The sequence below is a fragment of the Cetorhinus maximus genome, unplaced genomic scaffold, assembly GCF_964194155.1.
Source record: "Cetorhinus maximus unplaced genomic scaffold, sCetMax3.hap1.1 HAP1_SCAFFOLD_162, whole genome shotgun sequence".
NCBI classification, from domain to species: Eukaryota; Metazoa; Chordata; class Chondrichthyes; order Lamniformes; family Cetorhinidae; genus Cetorhinus; species Cetorhinus maximus.
In genome coordinates this window covers 72,949-97,873 of record NW_027596150.1, presented here as the reverse complement: position 1 = coordinate 97,873, position 24,925 = coordinate 72,949, and the positions used below count along the sequence as shown (strand labels likewise).

General features: G+C 46.9%; 1 protein-coding gene across 1 annotated transcript in view; it reads right to left on the bottom strand.

The window, feature by feature from the left end:
- Window positions 1–21,384, bottom strand: part of mrps25 (mitochondrial ribosomal protein S25) — a 41,990-nt gene extending 20,606 nt beyond the window's left edge. The window contains exon 1 of the mRNA XM_078534951.1: window positions 21,208–21,384. Within this exon, the coding sequence (XP_078391077.1) occupies window positions 21,208–21,341 (134 nt within the window). The 5' untranslated portion in view covers window positions 21,342–21,384. The remainder of the gene's footprint in view (window positions 1–21,207) is intronic.
- Window positions 21,385–24,925: the final 3,541 nt, after the last annotated feature.

Here is a 24,925-nt window from a genome sequence, read left to right as displayed (position 1 = left end):
GATCCACTGAACCAGACATATCCAGCATTCACAGGGCAGTGATCCATTGAACCAGACACGCCCAGCATCCACAGAGCAGTAATCCATTGAACCAGACACACCTGACATATATAGGGCAGTTATCCACTGAATCAGGCACGCCGGCCATCCACAGAGCAGTAATCCACTGAACCAGACACACCTGACACCACAGGGCAAGATCCACTATACCAGCCACACCCGGCATCCATAGGGCAATGATCTGCTGAACCAGACACATCTAGCATTCATAAGGCCGTGATCCACTGAACCAGACACGTCTGGCGTTCACAGGGAAGTGATCCACTGCATCACTGGACAAATAAAGGGCTCACCCTGCTGTAATCCAGGCTCCACCCCATCCAAACTCCACCCTCTCCCATCACCCTTGGGGAGTCCAGGCTTTATCTCATCCCTACTACCATGCAAGAGTGTCTCAGGTGCAAAATCATGCCCCAGAGGTCAGACGAAAGCTCTTACATTCCTATCACATCCAGTACAGGATGGCGGGAGACAACAATGCAACTGACAGGAGGGGATGCATCAATAAACATTCCTACAGGGACTGCAGCAGTTCAAGAAGGCAGCTCACCACCACCTTCTCAAGGGAAACTAGGGATGGGCAATAAATGCTGGCCCAGCCAGTGAAGCCCACATCCAGTGAATGAATAAAAAAAAATCCTCAATCACTGTTGTGAACTGCATGTGAGACAAGACAAGACTGAAGGGCTGAGAATTTGATTGCACTCAGTCACCTCCTGAGTGGATCCCACCAGCATAACTCACTTTGGTTGGTTCCCATGATGTCCAGTAAGAGTGACTGGGCAGTGGAGACACTATTGCTAATATTAAGGAACAGCAAAGGATAAAGCACTCTGGTTTCCACATCAGAGTATTAAAAGAAACAAGTAGGGAACTTGTGTCAGTCATTATTTTCTAAAGCTCTCTAGATTTAGGAATTGTGCTTTTGGATTAAAAAATTGTAAATGTCATTCCATTATCTGAGCACAATTTATTACCTGCTTAAATAAAATATTAAATCAAAAGTCATCACCTAGTGTGGGGTTTAAGACCATGACCCTGGGATTAAGAGTCACAATAATTACTTACTGAGCCAGCCAGGGAGCACAGAAAGTTGCTCTGCAAAACCTTTCCAACTTGGGTAACAGCTCCATAACTCATTGCCTGAAACTTATTAAACCTTTGCCCCTCCTGTCCGAGCAAGAAACCTTTGAGCTGTATGTGGATGCGCAGCCCTTCCTGATGTCTTTTTGGTCGGTGGCAGGAGTTACAGTGAATATTCAATCAGAGACAGGGACCCACCAAAATTAACAGGGGCAAAAATACTATAATGGTTGGGGCACCTGCAAAGATCCTTTGATTCGTTACTATAGATTGGAAAACTGTGCATGTCACTCCGCTATTTAAGAAAGATGAGAAGGAAAACCAGGGAATAACAGGCCTGTTAAGGATAGGATGGCTGAATATCTTGAATATTTTCAGCTGTTCAGAGAGCCAGCATGGATTTGTAAAAGAATTTATAACTGACAAATGCGTTGAATGTTTTGGAGCAATGGTCGTAGTGGACAAGGGGAATGTTCATGTACAATATTTATATGGATTTCCAGAAGGCATAAGATAAGGTCCATCATGGAGTCATTATGGTACAGAAGTTGGCCATTCAGCCCATTGCTCTCCATCGAGAGCAATTCCACCGCTGCAAGTTTATTTTCCTCGAGGGTCCATCCAATTTCCTTTTGAAATCATTGATTTTCTCTGCTTCCATCACCCTCATAGGCAACAGGTTCAAGGTCATTGCCATTCGTTGAGTACAAGTTCTTCCTCATATTCAACCTGCCTCTCCTACCTAAAACCTCAAATGTGTGAAATCTTGGTCCTTGTAGTATCAGCTAATTGGAACAAATTTTCTCTGTCTACCTAGGATATACTTGCATTGGAGGTGGTGCAGCGAAGAATCACTACATTGTTTCCTATGATGAAAGTGTTGTCCTATGATGAGAAGCTTTGTTAATTGAGCCTGCGCTCTCTGGAATTTAGAAGAATAAGAGTAGTCTCATCAAAACATACATGATTTTGGGAGACGTAACAGATTGTTTCTACTAGTTAGGGAATCTAGAACGAGGGTGCACAGTCTCAGGATAAGGGATCAATCATTTAGGGCTGAGATGAGGAGAAATTTCTTCACTTTGGAATTCTCTATGCCAGAGGGTTGTGACTCCATAGTTGAATATATTTAAGGTTGGGAGACATATTTTTGTTTTCTCAGGGAGTCAAAGGATATGGTGAGCAGGTAGGAAAGTGGAATTAAGGCAGCCACGATCATATTGAATGGTGGAGCAGGCTCGAGGGCCAGCTCCTGCTCCGAGCTCTTGTGTTATGTTCTTATCTAAGTCTGTCAATCTAGTATACCTTCAAATCTCCCCTCAATCTCCTTTGCTCCAAGGAGAACACCAGTTTCTCCAACCTAACCTTGTAGAAAAATTCCTCATCCCTGGAACTATTCCGTTTTGGATACTGTTGGTGGGGACGACCTACCAGGGACAAGTTATAGTGGTCGCGTCTCTGGCACCGAAGCTGGACCCTCAGCTCAGAAAGGAGGGAGGGAAAAGAGGAGAGCAGTAGTGATAGGGGATTCGATAGTTAGGGGGACAGATAGGAGGTTCTGTGGGAGAGATCGAGAATCCCGGATAGTCTGTTGCCTCTCGGATCGAGTTCTCAGTATTCTCAGGAGGGAGGGTGAGCAGCCAGATGTCGTGGTCCATGTAGGGACCAATGACGTGGATAGGAAGGAGGAGGAGGTCCTGCAAAGAGAGTTTAGGGAGTTAGGTGCAAAGTTGAAGGACAGGACCTCCAGGGTTATGATCTCAGGAGTGCTACCTGTACCACGTGCTAGTGAGGCTAGAAATAGGAGGATAATGCAGCTAAATACGTGGCTAAGGAGATGGTGCAGGAGGGAGGGCTTCATGTTTCTTGACAATTGGGCTCTGTTCCAGGGAAGGTGGGGCCTGTTTCAACAGGACAGTTTGCACCTGAACTGGAGGGGGACTAACATCCTTGCGGGTAGGTTTGCTAGTGCTGCTCCGGGGCGTTTAAACTAGATTTGCAGGGGGAGGGGAACCAGAGTGTTAGAGCAGATAGTGAGGTGGAGGAGGATAAAGGTCAAGCGAGGAATGCATGCATTTACAGAAATCAAGGGTCCGTACGTGATAGAAATGTTCTCAGGTGCATCTATTTCAATGCAAGGAGTATTGTCGGTAAGGCAGATGAGCTTAGGGCGTGGATTGGCACGTGGGATTACGACATTATTGCTATAAGTGAGATTTGGTGACAGGAGGGGCAGGACTGGCAGCTCAATGTTCCAGGGTTCCGTTGTTTCAGACGTGATAGAGGGGGAGGGATGAAAGGGGGAGGAGTGGCATTACTAGTCAGGGAAAATATCACAGCTGTGAGGGCTCGTCTACAGAGGCCATATGGGTGGAGCTGAGGAACGGGAAAGGTGTGACCACACTAATAGGGTTGTATTATAGACCGCCCAATAGTCAGAGAGAATTGGAGGAGCAAATCTGTAGAGAGATAGCAGACCAATGGAAGAAACAGAAAGTTGTAATAGTAGGAGATTTTAACTTTCCACATATTGACTGGGACTCCCATACTGTAAAAGGGCTGGATGGCTTGGAGTTTGTCAAATGTGTTCAGGAAAGTTTTCTAAATTAATATATAGAGGTACCAACGAGAGAGGATGCAACACTTGATCTCCTATTAGGGAACCAGACAGGTCAGGTGACAGAAGTATGTGTAGGCGAACATTTTGGGTCCAGTGACCACAATGTCATTAGTTTTAAGCTAATTATGGATAAGGATAGGTCTGGTCCTCGAGTTGAGATTCTAAATTGGAGAAAGGCCAATTTTGTGAAAATGAGAAAGGAAGAGTGGATTGGCATAAGTTGTTTTCTGGCAAGGATGTGTTCAGTAAGTGGAAGGCATTCAAAGGCGAAATTTTGTGAGTGCAGAGTTTGCATGTTCCTGTCAGGATTAAAGGCAAAGTTAACAGGCATAGGGAACCTTGGTTTTCAAGGAATATTGGCGATCTGGTTAAGAAGAAGAGAGAGGTGTATAGCAGGTATAGGCAACAAGAAGCAAATGAGGTATTTGTAGAGTATAGAAAATGTAAGAAAATACTAAAAAAGGAAATCAGGAAGGCAAAAAGAAGACATGAGGTTGCTTTGGCAGATAATGTGAAGGTAAACCCGAAGGGTTTCTACAAGTATATTAAGAGTAAAAGGATAGTAAGGGACACAATTGGTCCCCTTGCAGATTAGAGTGGTCGTCTATGTGTGAAGCCTCACGAGATGGGGGAGATCTTAAACAGTTTTTTTGCATCAGTATTTACTCAGGAAACTGGCATAGTGTATAAGGAAGGAAGGGAAACAAGCAGTAGTGTCATGGAACATATAGAGATTAAAGAGGTGGAGGTGCTTGCTGCCTTACAGCGAATAAAGGTAGATAAATCCCCCGGGCCTGACACGATATTCCCTCGGACCTTGAGGGAGACTAGTGTAGAAATTGCAGGGGCCCTGGCAGAAATATTTAAAATGTCCTTAACCACGGGTGAGGTGCCGGAGGATTGGAGGGTAGCTCATGTTGTTCCGTTGTTTAAAAAAGGCTCCAAAAGTAAACCAGGTAATTACAGGCCAGTGAGCCTGACGTCAGTAGTAGGTAAATTATTGGAAGGTGTTCTGAGAGATCAGATATATAATTATTTGGACAGCCAAGGGCTGATTAAGGATAGTCAGCATGGCTTTGTGCGTGGTAGGTCATGTTTAACGAACCTTGTAGAGTTTTTTGAGGAGGTTACCAAGAAAGTAGATGAAGGAAAGGCTGTGGATATTGTCTACATGGACTTTAGTAGGGCCTTTGACAAGGTCCCACATGGGAGGTTAGTTCAGAAGGTTCAGACACTTGGTATCCATGGAGAGGTTGTAAACTGGATTCGAAATTGGCTGTGTGGGAGAAGACAGAGAATGGTAGTGGATGATTGCTTCTCAGACTGGAGGTCTGTGGCTAGTGGTGTGCCTCAGGGGCTTGTACTGGGACCATTGTTGTTTGTTGTCTATATCAATGATTTGGATGATAATGTGGTGAATTGGATCAGCAAGTTTGCTGATGACACTAAGATTGGAGGCGTTGTGGACAGCGAGGAAGGCTTTCAAAGCTTGCAGAGAGATCTGGACCAACTGGAAAAATGGGCCAGAAAATGGCAGATGGAATTTAATGTGGAAAAGTGTGAGGGGTTACATTTTGGAAGGTCAAACCAAGGTAGGACATACACAGTAAATGGTAGGGCACTGAGGAGTGCGGAGGAACAAAGGGATCTGGGAGTTCAGATACATAATTCTCGGAAAGTGGCGTCACAGGTAGACAAGGTTGTAAAGAAAGCTTTTGGCATACTGTCCTTCATAAATCAAAGTATTGAGCATAGAAGTTGGGATGTTATGGTGAGGTTGTATAAGACATTGGTGAGGCCAACTTTGGAGTATTGTGTGCAGTTCTGGTCGCCTAACTACAGGAAGGATATCAGTAAGATTGAGAGAGTGCAGAGAAGATTTACTAGTATGTTGCCGGGTCTTAAGGAGTTGAGTTACAAGGAAAGATTAAACAGGTTAGGACTTTATTCCTTGCAGCGTAGAAGAATGAGGGGAGATTTGATAGAAGTTTACAAAATTGTGAGGGGTATAGACAAAGTAAATGCGAGTAGGCTCTTTCCACTTAGATTAGGAGAAATAAACACGAGAGGACATGGCTTTAGGGTGAAAGGGGAAAGGTTTAGGGGGAACATTAGGGGGAACTTCTTCACTCAGAGAGTGGTGAGAGTGTGGAACGAGCTACCATCTGACGTGGTAAATGTGGGCTCACTCTTAAGTTTTAAGTATAAATTAGATAGATACATGGATGGGAGAGGTCTGGAGGGTTATGGACGAGGTGCAGGTCAATGGGACTAGTGGAATAATATTTCAGCACAGACTAGAAGGGCCGAATGGCCTGTTTTCTGTGCTGTAGTGTTCTATGGTTCTATTCTGGTAAATCTCTGCAACCTCTCAAGGGCCCTCACATCCTTCCTATAGCATAGTGACCAGAACTGGACACAATACTCTCGTTGGGGCCTTTATAGAGAGCTTTATAAAGGTTTAGCATAACTCCCCCGCTTTTGTACTCAATGCCTCTATTTATGAAGCCCAGGATCCCATGTGCTTTGCCAACTACTCTCTCAATATGTTCTGCCACCTTCAAAGACTGATGCACATGAACTCCCAAATCGCTCTGGCCCTGCCCACTTTAGAATTGTGCCACCTAGTTAATACTGCCTCTCCCTATCCCTTCTGCCAAAATGAATCACCTCACACTTCCCTGTATTAAATTCCATCTGCCACCTGAGAGCACAAGAAATAAAAAAAAACTAAATGACTCACACTTATTCCTACTGCCCATTCTCTGTCCATTAACCAGAGTCCTGGCCATGCTAATCTATTCACCCAATCCAATGAATCCTCATCTTCTGTACTAATCTTTACTGTAGCACTTTTCTGAATGCCTGCTGTAAGTTAATCTATACCTGATGAGTGGGTCTCCCTTATCTATACTCTCAGTCACACACAAACAAAAATCACAGAATCACAGAGTCACAGAATCACACAGCGCAGAAGAGGCCCTTCGGCCCATCGAGTCTGCACCGACACGTGAGAAACACCTGACCTACCTACCTAATTCCATTTACCAGCACTTGGCCCATAGCCTTGAATGTTATGACGTGCCAAGTGCTCATCCAGTTATTTTTAAAGGATGTGAGGCAACCCTCCTCCACCACCTTCCCAGGCAGCGCATTCCAGACCGTCACCGCCCTCTGGGTAAAAAAGTTTTTCCTCACATCCCCCCTAAACCTCCTGCACCTCACCTTGAACTTATGTCCCCTCGTGACTGACCCTTCAACTAAGGGGAAGTTAGTTGCTGCTCCCTATCCACCCTGTCCATGCCCTATGAGGGGCATTATGAGATCTTGTACAACTCGATCAGGTCGCCCCTCAGTCTTCTCTGCTCCAACAAAAACAACCCAAGTCAATCCAACCTCTCTTCATAACTTAAATGTTTCATCCCAGGCAACATCCTGGTGAATCTCCTCTGCACCCCTTCCGGTGCAATCACATCCTTCCTATAATGTGGCGACCAGAACTGCACACAGTACTCCAGCTGTGGACTCATCAAGTTTCTATAAAACTCCAACATGACATCTCTACTTTTGTAATCTATGCCTTGATTGATAAAGGCAAGTGTCCCATATGCCTTTTTCACTACCCCACTAACATGCCCCTCCACCTTCAGAGATCTATGGACACACACGCCAAGGTCCCTTTGTTCCTCAGAACTTCCTAATGTCATGCCGTTCATTGAATACTTCCTTGTCAAATTACTCCTTCAAAAGTGTATCACCTCACACTTTTCAGGGTTAAATTCCATCTGCCATTTATCTGCCCATTTGACCACCCCGTCTATATCTTCCTGTAGCTATGAGCCAAGTGCTGGTAAATGGGGTTAGGTAGGTGGGTCAGGTGTTTCTTACGTGTCGGTGCAGGCTCGATGGGCCGGAGCGCCTCTTCTGCACTGTGTGATTCTGTGAAGACACTCAACCTCACTATTAACCACCTGGCCAATCTTTGTGTCATCCGCAAACTTACTAATCCTACCCCCCACATAGTCATCTATGTCGTTTATATAAATGACAAATAATAGGGGACTCAGCACAGATCCCTGTGGTACGCCAGTGGAGACTGACTTCCAGTCACTAAAGCATCCTTCTGTCATCACCCTCTGTCTCCTACAACTAAGCCAATTTTGAATCCACCTTATCAAATTACCCTGTATCCCATGTGTATTTGCCTTCTTTATAAGTCTCCCATGTGGGACATTGTCAAAGGCTTTGCTGAAATCCATATAAACTACATCAACTGCACTACCCTCATCTACACAGCTGATCACCTCCTCAAAAAATTCAATCAAATTTGTTAGGCATGACCTCCCTCTGACAAAGTCATGCTGACTATCCCTGATCAAACATTGCCTCTCCAAGTGGAGATAGATTCTCTCCATCAGAATTTTCTCCAATAATTTCCCTACCACTGACGTGAGACTCACTGGCCTGTAGTTACCTGGCTTATTTCTACAACCCTTCTTAAATAGCGGAACCACATTAGCTGTTCTCCAGTCCTCTGGCACTATCACGGGGGAGCCGTGACCAGAGAGGAATTAAAAATTTGGGTCAGAGCTCCTGTGATCTCCTCCCTTGCCTCCCTCAGCAGTCTGGGACACAAATCATCTGGACCTGGAGATATGTCCACTTTAAAGCCTGCCAACATCTCCAATACCTTGTCACTCCATATATCAATTTGTTAAGAACCTCGCTCTCTCTCCCCGAGTTCAATACCTTCATCCTCATTCTCTTGGGTGAAGACGGATGTGAATTATTCGTTCAACACTCTTGCAATGTCCTCTGGCTCCACCCATAGATTGCCCCCTTGGTCCCTAATGGGCCCTACTCTTTCCCTGGTTACCCTCTTCCCATTGATATACTTATAGAATATCTTGGGATTTTCCCTACTTTTACCAGCCAGAGCTTTCTCATAACCCCTCTTTGCTCTCCTAATTGCTTTCTTAAGCTCCACCCTGCACTTTCTGTACTCCACCAATGCCTCCGCTGATTTGCTTCCCTTGTACCTGCTAAAAGCCTCTCTTCTCCTTCTCATCGTAGCCTGAATATCTCTGGTCATCCATGGTTCTCTGGGCTTGTTACTCCTTCCTATCAACCTAGAGGGAACATGTTGAGCCTGTACCCTCCCCATTTCCTTTCTTAACCGCATTGCTCCTTTGTAGATTTCCCCACAAGTAACTGTTCCCAGTCTACTTTGGCTAGATCCTGCCTTATTTTACTAAAATCCACTCTCCCCCAATCCAAAATATTTTTTTGCAACTGGTCTATTTCTTTGTCCATAACAAGCTTAAATTGTACCATGTTGTGGTCACTATCACTAAAATGCTCCCCCACTACCACCTCAGCCACCTATCCAGCTTCATTCCCCAGAATTAGGTCCTGCACTGCGGCATCCCTTGTTGGACCCTCTACATATTGACCTAAAAAGTTCTCCTGTACACATTTCAAGAAATCCATTCCATCCAAGCCCTTAACAGTATGTCTATCCCAATTAACCTTGAGAAAGTTGAAATCACCTAATATAATTACCCTATTGTTATTGTTTTTATACACCTCTGCAAATTGTGTATATATTTGCTTCTCAATTTCCCGCTGACTATCTGGGGGTCTATAATAAACACCTAACAATGTGACTGACCCTTTTTTATTTCTAATCTCTACTCACAAAGCTTCATTCGATGTCCCCTCCAAGATATCATCTCTCCTTACTGCAGTAACTGAGTCCTTAACTAATAATGCAATGCCTCCTCCTCTTTTACCCCCTCCCCTATCTTGCCTGAAGATTCTATATCCTGGAATGTTGAGCTGCCAATCCTGCCCCTTCCTCAACCATGTCTCAGTGATGGCTACTATATCACAATTCCACGTGTCAATCCTCACCCTTAACTCATCCGTTTTACCTGTAATACTCCTGGCATTAAAGTAGAGGCCATGCAGCCCTGCTTTACTCCCTTGAAACTTAATGCAGCTGTACTCCCTCTGACTTGATTGTTTTACTGTATTATGATGTGTCCCTATTCTGCTAACATTCTGTGTCCCCTCCCCCTGCCGAATTAGTTTAAACTCCTCCCAACAGCACTAGCAAACCCACCTGCAAGGATGTTAGTCCCGCTCTGGTTCAGATGTAGACCGTCCCCGCTTGTACAAGTCCTACCTTCCCCAGAAACGGTCCCTGTGATCCAGGAATCTAAAACCCTCCCTCCTGCACCAACTCTTAAGCCACGTATTCATCTATGCTATTCTCCTATTTCTGAGCTCGCTAGCTCGTGGCACTGGGGGTAATCCAGAGATTACAACCCGAGAGGTCTTGCTTTTCAGTCTACTGCCTAACTCCCTGAATTCTTGATGCAAGACCTCATCCCTCTTTCTACCTATGTCATTGGTACCAAAATGTACCATGACCTCTGCCTTATCACCCTCCTCCTTCAGGATGCCCTGCAGCCATTCAGTGACATCCCGGACCCTGGCACCAGGGAGGCAACACACCATCCTGGAGTCACTTTGACGGCCACAGTAGCACCTATCTGTTCCCTTGACTATAGAATCCCCTATTACTATTGCTCTTCCTCCCCTCCTGTACAGACAGGCTGCTTGTGGTGCCAGAAGCTTGGCTCTGTCCGCGCTCCCTGGAGGAACCAGCGTCCTCATCAGTCTCCAAAATGGAATACCGATTTGCGAGCGGGACTCCTGAACTACCTGCTTGTTTCTCTTGGACTGCCTGGTGGTCACCCATTCCCTTCTTTCCTCAACTCCCTTCAGCTGCGGTGTGACCACCTCTCTAAACGTGCTATCCACGATGCTCTCAGACTCATGGATGCTCCACAGTGTCCCCAAACGCCGTTCCAGCTCTGAAACCCGAGCTTCCAGGAGCTGCAGCTGGACACACTTCCTGTAGACATGCTGGTCCCGGGCACTGGAAATGTTCCCGGCTTCCCACCACAGCTTTGAGCGCTCCTGCCATGACTTATCCCTTTAAATTAAACCTTTTAAATCAATTACTCTAGGGCCCTTCTTTCCTGATCCTTGTTACTACAGAATATAAAAACTATAAACCACAAAAAGACCTTAAACTATAAGCGATAAAAGTAGGAAATACTTACCCTGCTGGTTAAAGAGGAAATTAATGCAATAGTGAGGTAAAATATTAGCTCTGACAATGTGGAATCTGTATGGGTTGAGCTGAGAAACACTAAGGGGCAAAAAACGTTAGTGGGGGTTGTATATAGACCCCCAAACTGTAGTGGTGATGTTGGGAATGGCATTAAACAGCAAATTAGAGATGCATGTAATAAAGGAACATCTGTAATCATGTGTGACTTTAATATGCATATAGATTGGGCAAATCAAATTAGTAACAATACCGTAGAGGAAGAATTCCTGGAGTGTATACCGGATGTTTTTCTGGACCAATACGTTGAGGAACCAACGACAGAACAGGCCATCCTCGACTGGGTATTGTATAATGAGAAAGGAATAATTGGCAATCTAGCTGTATGAGGCCCCTTGGGGATGAACGACCTTAATATGATAGAATTCTTCATCAAGAAGGAGAGTGATGTAGTTGATTCTGAGACTTGGGTCCTGAATCTTAATAAAGGAAACTACGATGGTATGAGGCACGAGTTGGCTATGATGGGTTGGGAAATGTTACTTAAAGGGATGACGGTGGATAGGCAAACATTCAAAGAGCGCATGGGTGAACTGCAACAATTGTTTATTCCTGTCTGGCGCAAAAGTAAAACAGGAAAGGTGGCCAAACCATAGCTTACAAGGGAAATTAGAGATAGTATTAGATCCAAAGAAGAGGCATACAAATTGGCCAGAAAAAACAACAGACCTGAGGATTGGGAGCAGTTTAGAATTCAACAAAGGGAGGACCAAGGGATTGATTAAGAAAGGGAAAATAGGAGTACAAGAGTAAGCTTGCAGGAAACATAAAAACAGACTGTAAAAGTTTCTATAGGTATGTGAAGAGAAAAAGATTGCTGAAGACAAATGTAGGTCCCTTACAGTCAGAAACAGGGGAATTTATAATGGGGAACAAAGAAATGGCTGACCAGCTAAATACATACTTTGGTTCTGTCTTCACAAAGGAGGACACTAATAACATACCAGAAATGTTGGGGAACACAGGGTTTAGTGAGAGGGAGGAACTGAAAGAAATCAGTATTAGTAGGGAAATGATGTTGGGGAAATTGATGGGATTGAAGGCCGATAAATCCCTGGGGCCTGATAATCTACATCCCAGAGTACTTAAGGAAGTGCCCCTAGAAATAGTGGATGCACTGGTGGTCATCTTCTGAGATTCTATAGACTCTGGAACAGTTCCTACAGATTGGAGGGTAGCTAATGTAACCCCACTACTTAAAAAGGGATGCAGAGAGAAAACAGGGAATTATAGACCAGTCAGCCTGATGTCGGTAGTGGGGAAAATTCTAGAGTCCATTGTAAAAGATTTAATAGCTGAGCATGTGGAAAACAGTGGCAGAATCGGACAGAGTCAGCATGGATTTATGAAAGGGAAATCACGCTTGACAAATCTGCTGGAATTTTTCGAGGATGTAACTAGTAGAGTTGATTAGGGGGAGCCAGTGGGTGTGGTTTATTTGGACTTTCAGAAGGCTTTCGACAAAGTCCCACATAAGAGATTGGCATATAAAACTAAAGCGCATGGGACTGGGGGTAGTGTATTGAGATGGATAGAAACTGGTTGGCAGACAGGAAACAAAGAGTAGGAATAAACAGGTCTTTTTCCGAATGGCAAGCAGTGACTAATGGGGTACCGCAGGGATCGGTGCTGGGACCCCAGTTATTCACAATATATATTAATGATTTAGGTGAGGGAATTAAATGTAACATCTCCAAATTTGCAGATGACACAAAGCTGGGTGGGAGGGTGAGCTGTGAGGAGGATGCAGAGATGCTTCAGTGTGATTTGGACAAGCTGAGTGAGTGGGCAAATGCATGGTAGATGCAGTAAAATGTGGATAAATGTGAGGTTATCCATTTTGGTAGCAAAAACAGGAAGGCAGATTATTATCTGAATGGCTATAAATTGAGAGAGAGGAATGTGCAGCGAGACCTGGGTGTCCTTGTACACCAGCATGCAGGTGCAGCAGGCGGTAAAGAAGGCAAATGGTATGTTGGCCTTCATAGCGAGAGGATTCGAGTACAGGAGATGTCTTGGGTGTCTTGCTGCAATTATACAGGGGCTTGGTGAGACCACACCTGGAATATTGTGTGTAGTTTTGGTCTCCTTATCTGAGGAAGGATGTTCTTGCTAGACGGAGAGTGCAGCGAAGGTTTACCAGACTGATTCCTGAGATGGCGTATGAGGACAGATTGAGTCGGTTAGGATTATATTCACTGGAGTTCAGAAGAATGAGGAGGGATCTGATAGATACCTATAAAATTCTAACAGGACTAGACAGGGTAGATGCAGGAAGGATGTTCCCAATGGTGGGGGAGTTTAGAACCAGGGGTCACAGTCTGAGGAAATGGGGTAGACCATTTAGGACTGAGATGAGGAGAAATTTCTTCACCCAGAGAGTGGTGAGCCTGTGGAATTCGTTACCACAGAAAGTAGTTAAGACTAAAACATTGTATGTTTTCAAGAAGGAGTTAGAAAAAGTTCTTGGGGCAAAAGGGATCAAAGGGTATGGGGAGAAAGTGGGAGCAGGCTAATGAGTTGGATGGTCAGCCATGATCATAATGAATGGTGGAGCAGGCTCGAAGGGCCGAATGGCCTACTCCTGCTCCTAGTTTCTATGTTACCTGACCTTACCCACTATTTACCAGTCATTCCTTTCCCTTGTAGCCTCTACTGCTGCAGCAGGGCAAGACCACTCTCTGAAGATTTAAGAAGTTGGATAGCAAAGAAAAAATGCAAAGAGCACCTCTTCCCCTATGCACCGAATTCCCATTGTGCACCAAATTGCCACTACCCACACTCACTCTGGCTGTGTCTCACTGTAGTGCAATTTGTCAAAGACCTGTTCATGGGCCCCTGTTGGCTCTGCCTAATCACATTGTAATTTTACAAGTGGCTGTTAGCACATCCTTATTTTCCATAGTATTGATGTCAGGCTAACTGGTCCACAGTTCTGTTTTCTCTCTCCCTCCTTCCTTGAACAGATGGTACCTTCCAATTCCCATGGATTGTTCTAGAATTTAGGGAACTCTGGAAGTTAAAACCAATATCACTTCTAAAACCTAGCATGTAGGCCACCTGGTCCAGGAAATCTTAATTAATTTCCCAGTATATTTTCTTCACTAATAATTACTTTAAGTTCCTCACTCTCCTTAGTCCCTTGGTTCGCCATTATTTCTGATATGCCCTTTGTGTCTTCTCCTGTGAAGACAGACACAAGATGGGCAGGGTTTTACGTTCGTCATGTGGGTGCATGCCCGACCCAATTGGGCGTAAAATCATGCGCGATGACGTTGGGTGAGCGTCCCAACATCACTGCGCACTCTTGTATATCTCGGTCGGCGGGTGAGTGCGAGAGTCGGCAGTGAGCCCGCCAACAATTAAGAGGCCTATTATTGCGCTTAAGCAATTAATTAATTTGTATTTTTTGTTGCCCGTCCAACCTTATGGCTGGTGGGCGGGTGAATAGACAAGGCGGCCTTTGAACTTTTAACAAAACCTCATCCAAGGTGGGGGATGGGGTAAGTAAAATAAAAATCCATTAAATATTTTTCACCATCATTTTAAACATGTCCCTCTTCATGTGACTTAGTCACACGTGGGGACATGTTTATATCATCTTTAAAATCTCAAGTTTCATTTCTCCAATTCTTCAGCTCCCTGAGGCAACTCTGTTCCTTCAGGGAGCTTTCAGTGCGCGCTCCCCCATGCATGCACAGACTGCTGCGCTTGCCCTCCTCCTACCCCCACCCCAGTAGCACTGAGCTCCTCAGCACGCGTTTCACGCTGGCCGGCCGTTAATTGGTCAGCCAGCGTGAAATCATGGTCAGGGGCCGATTGCGGGTGGCAGGCTGTTTCCTGGTCACACCCGGGCCCGCCCACCACGCTCAACGAACGGAAAATCCGGGCCAAAATCTCTTTAATGCCCTGATTCCCCTTGATAATTTTGCTACCTCTAAAGGGACACATATTTAACTTTGCTGCTCTCTTCCTTCTCACATACTTATAAAAAAACTCTTACAATCCATTTTTATATGAGTATTTTTTCAATACTGGAGAGATTTTACTGGTTAATTTAAATTGACCTGATATGAATGCCAGAGCAAAGAACCTCAGGATTGTTTCATCATTTGATAGGATATTAATAAGCGTATAGAGTATAATTTTTTAAAAATTCATTCATAGGGTGTGGGCCTCGGTGGCTAGGCCAGCATTTATTGCCCATCCCTAATTGTTCTTAAGCAGGTGAGCTGCCTTCTTGAACTGCTGCAGTCCATATGGTGTAGGTACACTCACAGTGCTGTTAGGGAGGGAGTTCCAGGATTTTGACCCAGCAACAGTGAAGGAACGGCGATATATTTCCAAGTCAGGATGGTGAGTGGCTTGGAGGGGAGCTTCCAGGTGGTGGTGTTCCCATGCATCTGCTGCCCTTGTCCTTCTAGACAGTAGTGGCCATGGGTTTGGAAGGTACTGTCTAAGGAGGCTTGGTGAGTTCCTGCAGTGCCTTTTGCAGATGGTACACTCTGCTGCCACTGTGCCTCAGTGGTGGAGGGAGTGAATGTTTGTGGATGGGGTGCCAATCAAATGGGCTGCTTTGTACTGGATGGTGTCAAGCTTCCTGAGTGTTGTGGGAGCTGCACTGATTCAGACAAATGGCGAGTATTCCATCACACTCCTGACTTGTGCCTTGTAGATAGTGGACAGGCTTTGGGGAGTCAGGAGGTGAGTTACTCGCCACAGGATTCTTAACCTTTGACCTGCTCTTGTAGTCACAGTATTTATATGGCTAGTCCAGTTCAGTTTCTGGTCAATGATAACCCCTGGGAGGTTGATGTTGGGGATTTCAGTGAAGGTAATGCCATTTCTTGTTGGAGATGGTCATTGCCTGGCACTTGTGTGGCATGAATGTTACTTGTTACATGTCAGCCCAAGCCTGGATATTGTCCAGGTCTTGCTGCACTTGGACATGGATGGCTTGGTATCAATTTGCCAAAGACTATTTATTACCTGTTCATGGACCCCTGTTGACTTTGCCTAATCACATTGTGATTTTACAAGTGGCTGTTAGCACATCCTTATTTTCCATAGTATTGATGACAGGCTAACTGGTCCACAGTTCTATGTTTTCTCTCTCCCTCCTGGGAGAGTCGTGAACGGTGCTGAACATTGTGCAATCATCAGCCAACATCCCCACTTCTTATGATGGAAGGAAGGTCATTGATGAAGCAGCTGATGATGGTTGGGCCTAGGACACTACCCTGAAGAACTCCTGCAGTGATGTCCTGGAGCTGAGATGATTGACCTCCAACAAGCAAACTGAGTTCAGCGAGCAGGTTATTTCTAAGCCAGTGCTGCTCGATAGCAGGGTTCATGGTGAGAAGAAACTTATTCACACAGCGAGTAGGTAGGGTTTGGAATGCACTGCCTGGATGTGTGTTGGAGGCAGGTTCAACTGAGGCATTCAAGAGGGCATTGGATGATTATTTAAATAGAAACAATGTGCAGGGTTACGGGGAAAAAGCTTGAGGTTGGCACTAAGTTAAAATGCTCAGAAAGCCTGTGCAGACATGATGGGTCGAATGGCCTCCTTCTGCACTGTAACAATTCTGTGATGACCCTTTCCATCACTTTACTGATGATCGAGAGTAGACTGATGGGACAGTGATTGGCCGGGTTGGATTCGTCCTGCTTTTTGTGTACCGGGCATACGTGGGCAATTTTCCACATAGCCAGTAGATGCCAGTGTTGTAACTGTACTGGAACAGCTTGGCTAGGGGCACAGCAAGTTCTGGGGCATAAGTCGTCAGTACTATTGCCGGAATATTGCTCGGGTCCATAGCCTTTGCAGTATCCAGTGCCTTCAGCCGTTTCTTGATATCACGTGGAGTGAATCGAATTGGCTGAAGACTGGCATCTGTGATGCTGGGGACCTCCGGAGGAGGCCGAGATGGATCATCCACTCAGCACTTCTGGCTGAGGATTGTAGCAAATGCTTCAGCCTTATCTTTTGCACTGATCTGCTGGGCTCCTCCATCATTGAGGATGGGGATATTTGTGGAGCCTCCTCCTCCTATGAGTTAATTGTCCACCACCATTCATGACTGGATGCTGGAGGGCTGCAGAGCTTAGATCTGATTCATTGGATGTGGAATCGCTTAGCTCTGTCTGTCACTTGCTGCTTATGCTGTTCGGTATGCAAGTAGTCCTGAGTTTTAGCTTCACCAGGTCGACACCTCAATTTTAGGCATGCCTGGTGCTGCTCCTGGCATGCCCTCCTGCACTCTTCATTGAATGAAGTTGCTCCCTGGCTTGATATTAATGGTAGAGTGGGGGATATGCCGCGCTATGGGCTACAGATTGTGGTTGAGTACAATTTTGTTGTTGCCGATTGTCCAGAGCGCCTTATGAACGCCTATTCTTGAGTTGCTAGATCTGTTTGAAATCTATCCCATTTAGCACGGTGGCAGTGCCACACAACATGATGGAGGGTATCCTCAATGTGAAGATGGGACTTTTTCTCCACAAGGACTGCGCAGTGGTCACTCCTACCGATACTGTCATGGACAGATGCATCTGTAGCAGGCAGGTTGGTGAGGATGAGGTCAAGTATGTTTTTCCCTCTTGGTTCCCTCACCACCTGCCACAGACCCACTCTAGCAGCTATGTCCTTTAGGACTTGGCCAGTTCGGTCAGTAGTGGTGCTACCGAACCACTTTTGGTGGTGGACATTGAAGTCCCCCCAGCCCAGAGTACATTCTGCACCCTCAGTGCTTCCTCCAAGTGGGTTTTAACATGGCGAAGTACTGATTCAGCTGAGGGAGGGCGGTACATGGTATTCAGGTTTCCTTGTTAATGTTTGACCTGATGCCATGAGGCTTCATGGGGTCCAGAGTCAATGTTGAGGACTCCCAGGTCAACTCCCTCCCGACCGTATATCACTGTGATGCCACTTCTGCTGGGTCTGTCCTGCTGGTGGAACAGGGATGGTGATGATGGTGACTGGGACATGATTTGTAAGTTATGACTCTGTTGCTGTACTATTCTGTGAGACAGCTCTCCCAGATGTTAAGGAGGGCCTTATAGGGTCGACAGGTTTGCTGTTGTCGTTTTTTGGCCGGTTTCATTCCTTATAGACCGTAGCAGTTTGATACAACTGGCTCGGTCATTTCAGAGGGCATTTAAGAGTCACATGTAGGCCAGGCTAGGTGAGGGCGGCAGATTTCCTTCCTTAAAGGACATTAGTGAACCAGGTGGGTCTTCACAACAATCGACAACGGTCATTATCAGACTTTTAATTCAAATTCCACCATCTGCCGTGGGATTTGAACCCGAGTCCCCAGAGCATTACCCTGGGCCTCTGGATTACAAATCCAGTGACAATACGACTGCCCTGAAAGGAAGCTATGTTAAACTTGTATAGAACACTGGTATGGCTTCATCCAGTTTTTGAAATTCTTTCAAGGGATGGGTGTCATGGGCAGAGCCAGCATTTATTGCCCACCCCTGACTGCCCTTGAACTGAGTGGCTTGCTAGGCCTTACAGGGGTCAGTTAAGAGTCAGACACATTGCTGTGGGTCTGGAGTCACATGTAGGCCAGACCAGGTAAGGACAGCAGATTTCCTTCCTTAAAGAACATTAGTGAACCAGATGGGTTTATACAAAAATGATAGTTTCATAATCACCATTACTGAGACTAACCTTATATTCCAGATTTCATTCAAAGAATTTAAGTTCCATCAGCTGCCGCAGTGGGATTTGAACCTGTGTCCTCAGAGGGTCAGCCTTGGCCTCGTGATCACTAGCCCAGAGTCACTACCAATAACCCCCCATCTCCCCGCCTGGGCACCACAATTTAGGAAAGAGGTGAAGTCATTAGAGAGAGTGCAGAAAAGATTCACAGAGGCGGTGGTGGGCGCGATGGGGTCACAAGGTGGCGGGGGAGAAAGGGGGAGGGGGGGCGAGTGGGAGAAGGGGGGGGGCGAGTGGGAGAAGGTGGGCGAGTGGGAGAAGGGGGGGCGAGTGGGAGAAGGGGGGGGCGAGTGGGAGAAGTGGGGGGGCGAGTGGGAGAAGGGGGGGCGAGTGGGAGAAGGGGGGGCGAGTGGGAGAAGGGGGGGGCGAGTGGGAGAAGTGGGGGGGCGAGTGGGAGAAGGGGGGGGGCGAGTGGGAGAAGGGGGGGGCGAGTGGGAGAAGGGGGGAGCGAGTGGGAGAAGGGGGGGCGAGTGGGAGAAGGGGGGGGGCGAGTGGGAGAAGGGGGGGGCGAGTGGGAGAAGGGGGGGGCGAGTGGGAGATGGGGGGGGCGAGTGGGAGAAGGGGGGGGCCAGTGGGAGAAGGGGGGGCGAGTGGGAGAAGGGGGGGGCGAGTGGGAGAAGGGGGGCGAGTGGGAGAAGGGGGGGGCGAGTGGGAGAAGGGGGGGGCGAGTGGGAGAAGGGGGGCGAGTGGGAGAAGGGGGGGGGCGAGTGGGAGAGGGGGGGGGCGAGTGGGAGAAGGGGGGGGGGCGAGTGGGAGAAGGGGGGGGCGAGCGGGAGAAGGTGGGGGGGCGAGCGGGAGAAGGGGGGGGCGAGTGGGAGAAGGGGGGGGCGAGTGGGAGAAGGGGGGGGCGAGTGGGAGAAGGGGGGGGCGAGTGGGAGAAGGGGGGGGCGAGTGGGAGAAGGGGGGGCGAGTGGGAGAAGGGGGGGGCGAGTGGGAGAAGCGGGGGCGAGTGGGAGAAGGGGGGGGGCGAGTGGGAGAAGGGGGGGGCGAGTGGGAGAAGGGGGGGGGGCGAGTGGGAGAAGGGGGGGGCGAGCGGGAGAAGGTGGGGGGGGCGAGCGGGAGAAGGTGGGGGGGGCGAGCGGGAGAAGGTGGGGGGGGCGAGCGGGAGAAGGTGGGGGGGGCGAGCGGGAGAAGGTGGGGGGGGCGAGCGGGAGAAGGTGGGGGGGGCGAGCGGGAGAAGGTGGGGGGGGCGAGCGGGAGAAGGTGGGGGGGGCGAGCGGGAGAAGGTGGGGGGGGGCGAGCGGGAGAAGGTGGGGGGGGCGAGCGGGAGAAGGTGGGGGGGGGCGAGCGGGAGAAGGTGGGGGGGGGCGAGCGGGAGAAAGTGGGGGGGGCGAGCGGGAGAAGGTTGGGGGGCGCGAGCAGGAGAAGGTGGGGGGGGCGAGCGAGAGAAGGGGGGGCGAACGGGAGAAGTGGGTGTGGGGGGGCAAGTGGGTCCTTCTTTCCTGGAATGTTTCTTGTCAATTTTTTCTGAACTGTTTCCAGTGCCTCAAGTGCATTGCCCAGAAATAATTGAAATCTTCCAGCTGGGACCTAATCAATGTTCTATAAAGTTGCACGATTTGTTTCCCGCTTTTTTACTCTGCCTCTATTTATAAAGTCCAGATTCTGTATACTTATTTAACTGCTTTCTCAGCCTACCTTGCCACTTTCAACAATTTATGTACACATACCTTCAGCTCCCTCTGCTGCTGCACCCCCTATCGAATTGTACCCTTTATTTTACGTCGCCTCTCCTTGTTCATCCTATCAAAATATATAACTTCACACTTCTCCAATTCTGGCCTCATACACATCCCTGGCTTTATATTGGCGCCGTGCTTCCAGCTGCCTAAACCTGTCTTTCACTCATGTATTCTCTTATTAAGACAAGACTTCCAGTCTCCATGGCAATAGTAGCCCGTCCTCCAGTGTCCAAGGTGACAGAAGCCCCTCCCCGAGTCACCGTGGTGACACTAGCCCCCCCCCCAACATCTCCAAGGTAACCGTAACCCATCCCCCCATCTCCCTGGTGACAGTAGCCTCTCCCCCAATTTCCCTGTTGCCAGTATCCCTTCGCCTAGTGTCCCAGGTGACAGTAGCCCTTCCCCAGTCTCTAAGGTGACAGCAGCCCCACCCCCAGTCTCCAAGGTGACATTTGCCCCTTCCCCAGTCTCCATGATGACAGTAGCCCCTTCCCATCTCCATCGTGACAGTAGCCGCTCCCCCCACCGCCCTGGTGACCGTATCCCCTCCCCCAATCTCCTTGGTGACAGAGGCCCCTCCTCCATCTCCAGGGTGATTGAAGCCCCTCCTCTGGTCCGCACGGTGCCAATAGCCCCTCCCCCAGTCTCCACAGTGCAGTAACCCCTCCCCCAGTCTCCACGGTGACAGTAGCCCCTCCCCAGTCTCCACGGTGATAGTAGCCCCCCAGTCTCCATGGCGACAGTAGCCCCTCCCCAGTCTCCATGGTGACTGCAGCCCCTCCCCCAGTGTCCATGCTGACAGTAACCCCTCCCCTCCACCGCCACTGACCTTGCTCCGTCGCTTCGCTCCCCGTGCGTATTGTAATTCACTGTCAGGATCTTAACGGAGTCCTTGAACACCACCGCCCCGCTCCGCAAGAACTCGAGTGTCCGGCGAACCGGGAAACGACCTTTCATCGGCATGGCTGCTCCTGTCTCGTACCGCGCCTGCGCCCTCCCGCTGCTTCGTTCCGCGCCTGCGCCCTCCCGCTGCTTCGTACCGCGCCTGCGCTACCCTGTCACTGGGAATGGTGGCGGGGAGTGAGGTTCATTGTAAAAACTAAGAGTATTTTCCTGATGACTGATGTCAGGCTAACTGGCCTTTAGTTCCCTGTTCTCTCCCTCCTTTCCTGAAGGGCTGAGTTTGTGGCCAGTGCAGTTGTACTGTTTCACCCTGTGATGACATTGTGAGTGACAGGAACATAGATGTTTATCAAACAGTTATTAAAGATAGTGATTTAAAAAGCCTCACCTGGGGCAGAGGAATAGATCTTCACATTTACCCAGTGACAGCTGCAATGCCACATTACAACCTCCATATCCAGTGTTTGGCCATCAGGGGCTTCTACCCTGGCTGGATCTTATTTGGATCTTAAAGCCAGTTTCTGAGCCCATGACGGGCAGTGGGGGCACAGCATCCCCACAGTTTCTGAATCTCTTGCACTGGGGCCATTGCCGGAAAGAAATTGCAAAGGTACTGGCTGTAGATACAGGGGTGGTGTCAGAGGGCTGGCACCTTGGTTTAAAAAAGGTGTAAGAACAAAGCCAACAACTACAGGCCAGTCAGTTTAATCTTGGCATTGGGAAAGCTTTTAGAAAAGATAATCCAGGACAAAATTAACAGTTGCTTGGGCAAGTGTAGATTAAGGAAGGCCAGTATGGATTCTTAAGGCAAGTCATGCTTAGCTAACTTGACTCTATTTTTTGACACAACATAGAGGGTTGATGAGAGTAATGCAGTTGATGTGATCAACAGGGACTTCCAAAGATGTTTGATAAAAGTGTCACAACTTGCCAGCAAAGTTGAAGACTGTGGAATAAAAGGGAAGGTAGCAGCATAGGAAACAGAGGGTGCTGACGAATGGTTGTTTTTCAGATCAGAAGGTATACAATGGGGCTCCCGGTACCAGGACCACTGCTTTGCTTGATCTGTACAATGGACCCAGACTTGGGTGTACAGGACACAATTTCAAAAATTGCAGATAACATAAAGCTCTCAAGTATTGAGAACAGTGCGGAGGATAGTGATAGACGTCAAGAAAACATATACAGGCTGGTATAATAGGCAGACAAGTGGCAGATGATATTTAATGCAGAGAAGTGTGAAGTAATTCATTTTGGTAGGAAGAATGAGGAGAAGCAATATAAACTAAGGAGTACAATTCTAAAGGGGGTGCAGGAACAGAGGTTCCTGGGGTATATGTGCATTTATCGAAAATGACAGGGCAGGTCGAGAAAGGGGTTAAAAAGGCAAACAAGATCTTGGGGCTTTACAGAGGCAGTCACTGCACCAGCACCAGCAGGAAATTATAATGAATCTTTTATAAGTCACTAGTTTGGCCTGAATTGGCATATTGTGTTCAATTCTGGGCATCACATTTTAGGAAGGTTATGAATGCTTTAGATAAAATGTTCTTAGAAAAGAGAAGGTTGAGAGCAGTTTTGGTAAAAGTTTTCAAAATCATAAAGGGTTTTGACAGGGTAGATAGAGAGACAGTGTTTCCAGTGGCAGAAGGGTCAAGAACCAGAGGACATTGATTTAAGATGATTGGAACATGAGAGGCAGAGAGTCCAAGAGGAAGGCAGGCCTGGGACAGAAGCAGCAGAGTAGAAAGGTGAAATGACTACTGTGGGTTGGAGTAGGGATTGAGGGGAGAGATGAGAGGAGAAATGAAAACAAAGAGAGAAGAAGTGAAAAGTGGGGTGGAAAAAAAGAGGAAACAGAAGTGATGGCCTCTGGTCTGGAGTGGAGGTCAAAATGGACACTGAAAACTCAAGTTATATAGGCTTGGAAATGTAGCAATTATTAGGATCCATATATCATAAGACTTCATAATTGTAGCAGTTCAAGAGGCTCTCCACCACCTTTACAAGGGAAATTAAATAGTTGAAGAGAGGAGATTGTGAGACAGGTCAACAGATGGTGTATTAACAGGGTTGAATTAATTGTTGGCCAATGTAATATTGTACAACAGCAGTATAAAACCAAAGCTGTTACATTAAAGCTTGTTGTTTAAAACAACTTGGGCCTTAATCACATAGAGGTTATTGTTTCAAGGCTAAAAATCCTTCATTGTGAGTAATCACAAGAAATTTATTAACAGAATCTGTTGAGGGTTTCAGGTGGTTCATGTATAGAGCAGGAAACTGGGAGTGAGTTACAGGCTGGAATCTAATCAAGGGCTAGATACAGAGTAAAGCTCCTTTTGTAATGATGCTGTAGTGTGCTGTAATAGCCAAGGAAATTAAGCAGTTCGTGATACGGAAAGTTTTCATCGAAAACACCGACTCTGGGCCCAAGACTTTTTCCCCATCCTGTCTGCAAGTTATAAATAGGAAGTTGTAAAACATTCAAGTAGATTATTTCACACGTTAAAAATGACACCAATGCCGTTATGCGAACAGAAGCATCACAGAACAAGGAAGTCCAAATGCCCAAGGAGCAAAGTGCTGGTGCAGTGACCGTCCAATCCAAGATCAAGGGCGGCATTCCACTAGAGTCAGAGGAATGGACAAGCACAGAGTAACCAAGTAAAAGAAGCAGCATGGAAGGAAATGGTTGACTTTAATAGTATAAACCTTTCAAAGGCAGGAGTTCTTTGCAACAAAGCAGGATGCAACATTCAGAGAGCATTTAATGAAATGCACCTCCATGCATTGCTACATTTTATATACAAAAAAAAATGCAGTTCCTCATCATGATTAAATATAAAATTCTGATTTAAAAAAGGATCATGCAATTATTTTCATGAAATCACATTTACAAAGGTGATTCCATGAAAAAGTTGACAAAGCAGTAATGTAAGGTCTGCCAACACAGCAGACACAAACACTCATCTAGAAATTACAATAATTATTTTTTATAATACATTGTCTCTCAACAACCTATAGAGTGCATTCTGCATTGCACCAACCCCAGGCAATAGCTCACCAGACCACATCTTCTCACTTCAATTCCCATCAAGGGCAAAATTGCATAAAAAAATAACATCCCATCAGAGGCCTTTTCTTACCAAACAAAACACATTTCTAATTTTAAACAACGAAGTCAGGAGTATAAAACAACCACTTGAACGGAAATACATCAATGAATGGGACAGACTGGATTGGAATACAACAAGATGTTCAGTAATGTCCAGCGAGAAAAGAGAGTAAGAGTCACAAACCGACAGGAGAGTGTGTAAATAGCAATGCATGCAGTGTATATTCAGCAGTACAGTGAGCAGTGTGCATGGCAGTGAGCAGTGAGTGTAGTCAGCATTTTGAAGGAGCAGTTTGTATGAAGTGAGCATTGTATGCGTATAGAGTGTAGTGTGCATAGTGAGCAGTGAGTGTCATGAGTAGTGAGCGTAGCAAGCAGTGTTTGCAGAGAGCAGTGGGTGTAATGTGTAGTGAGCGGTATTTGCAGAGAGCAATGGGCGTAGTGTGCAGTGAGTATAGTGAACAAAGAGTGTAATGTGCAATATCTGCAGAGTGTAGTGAGTGTAGTGAGTGTAGTGAGCAGTGTG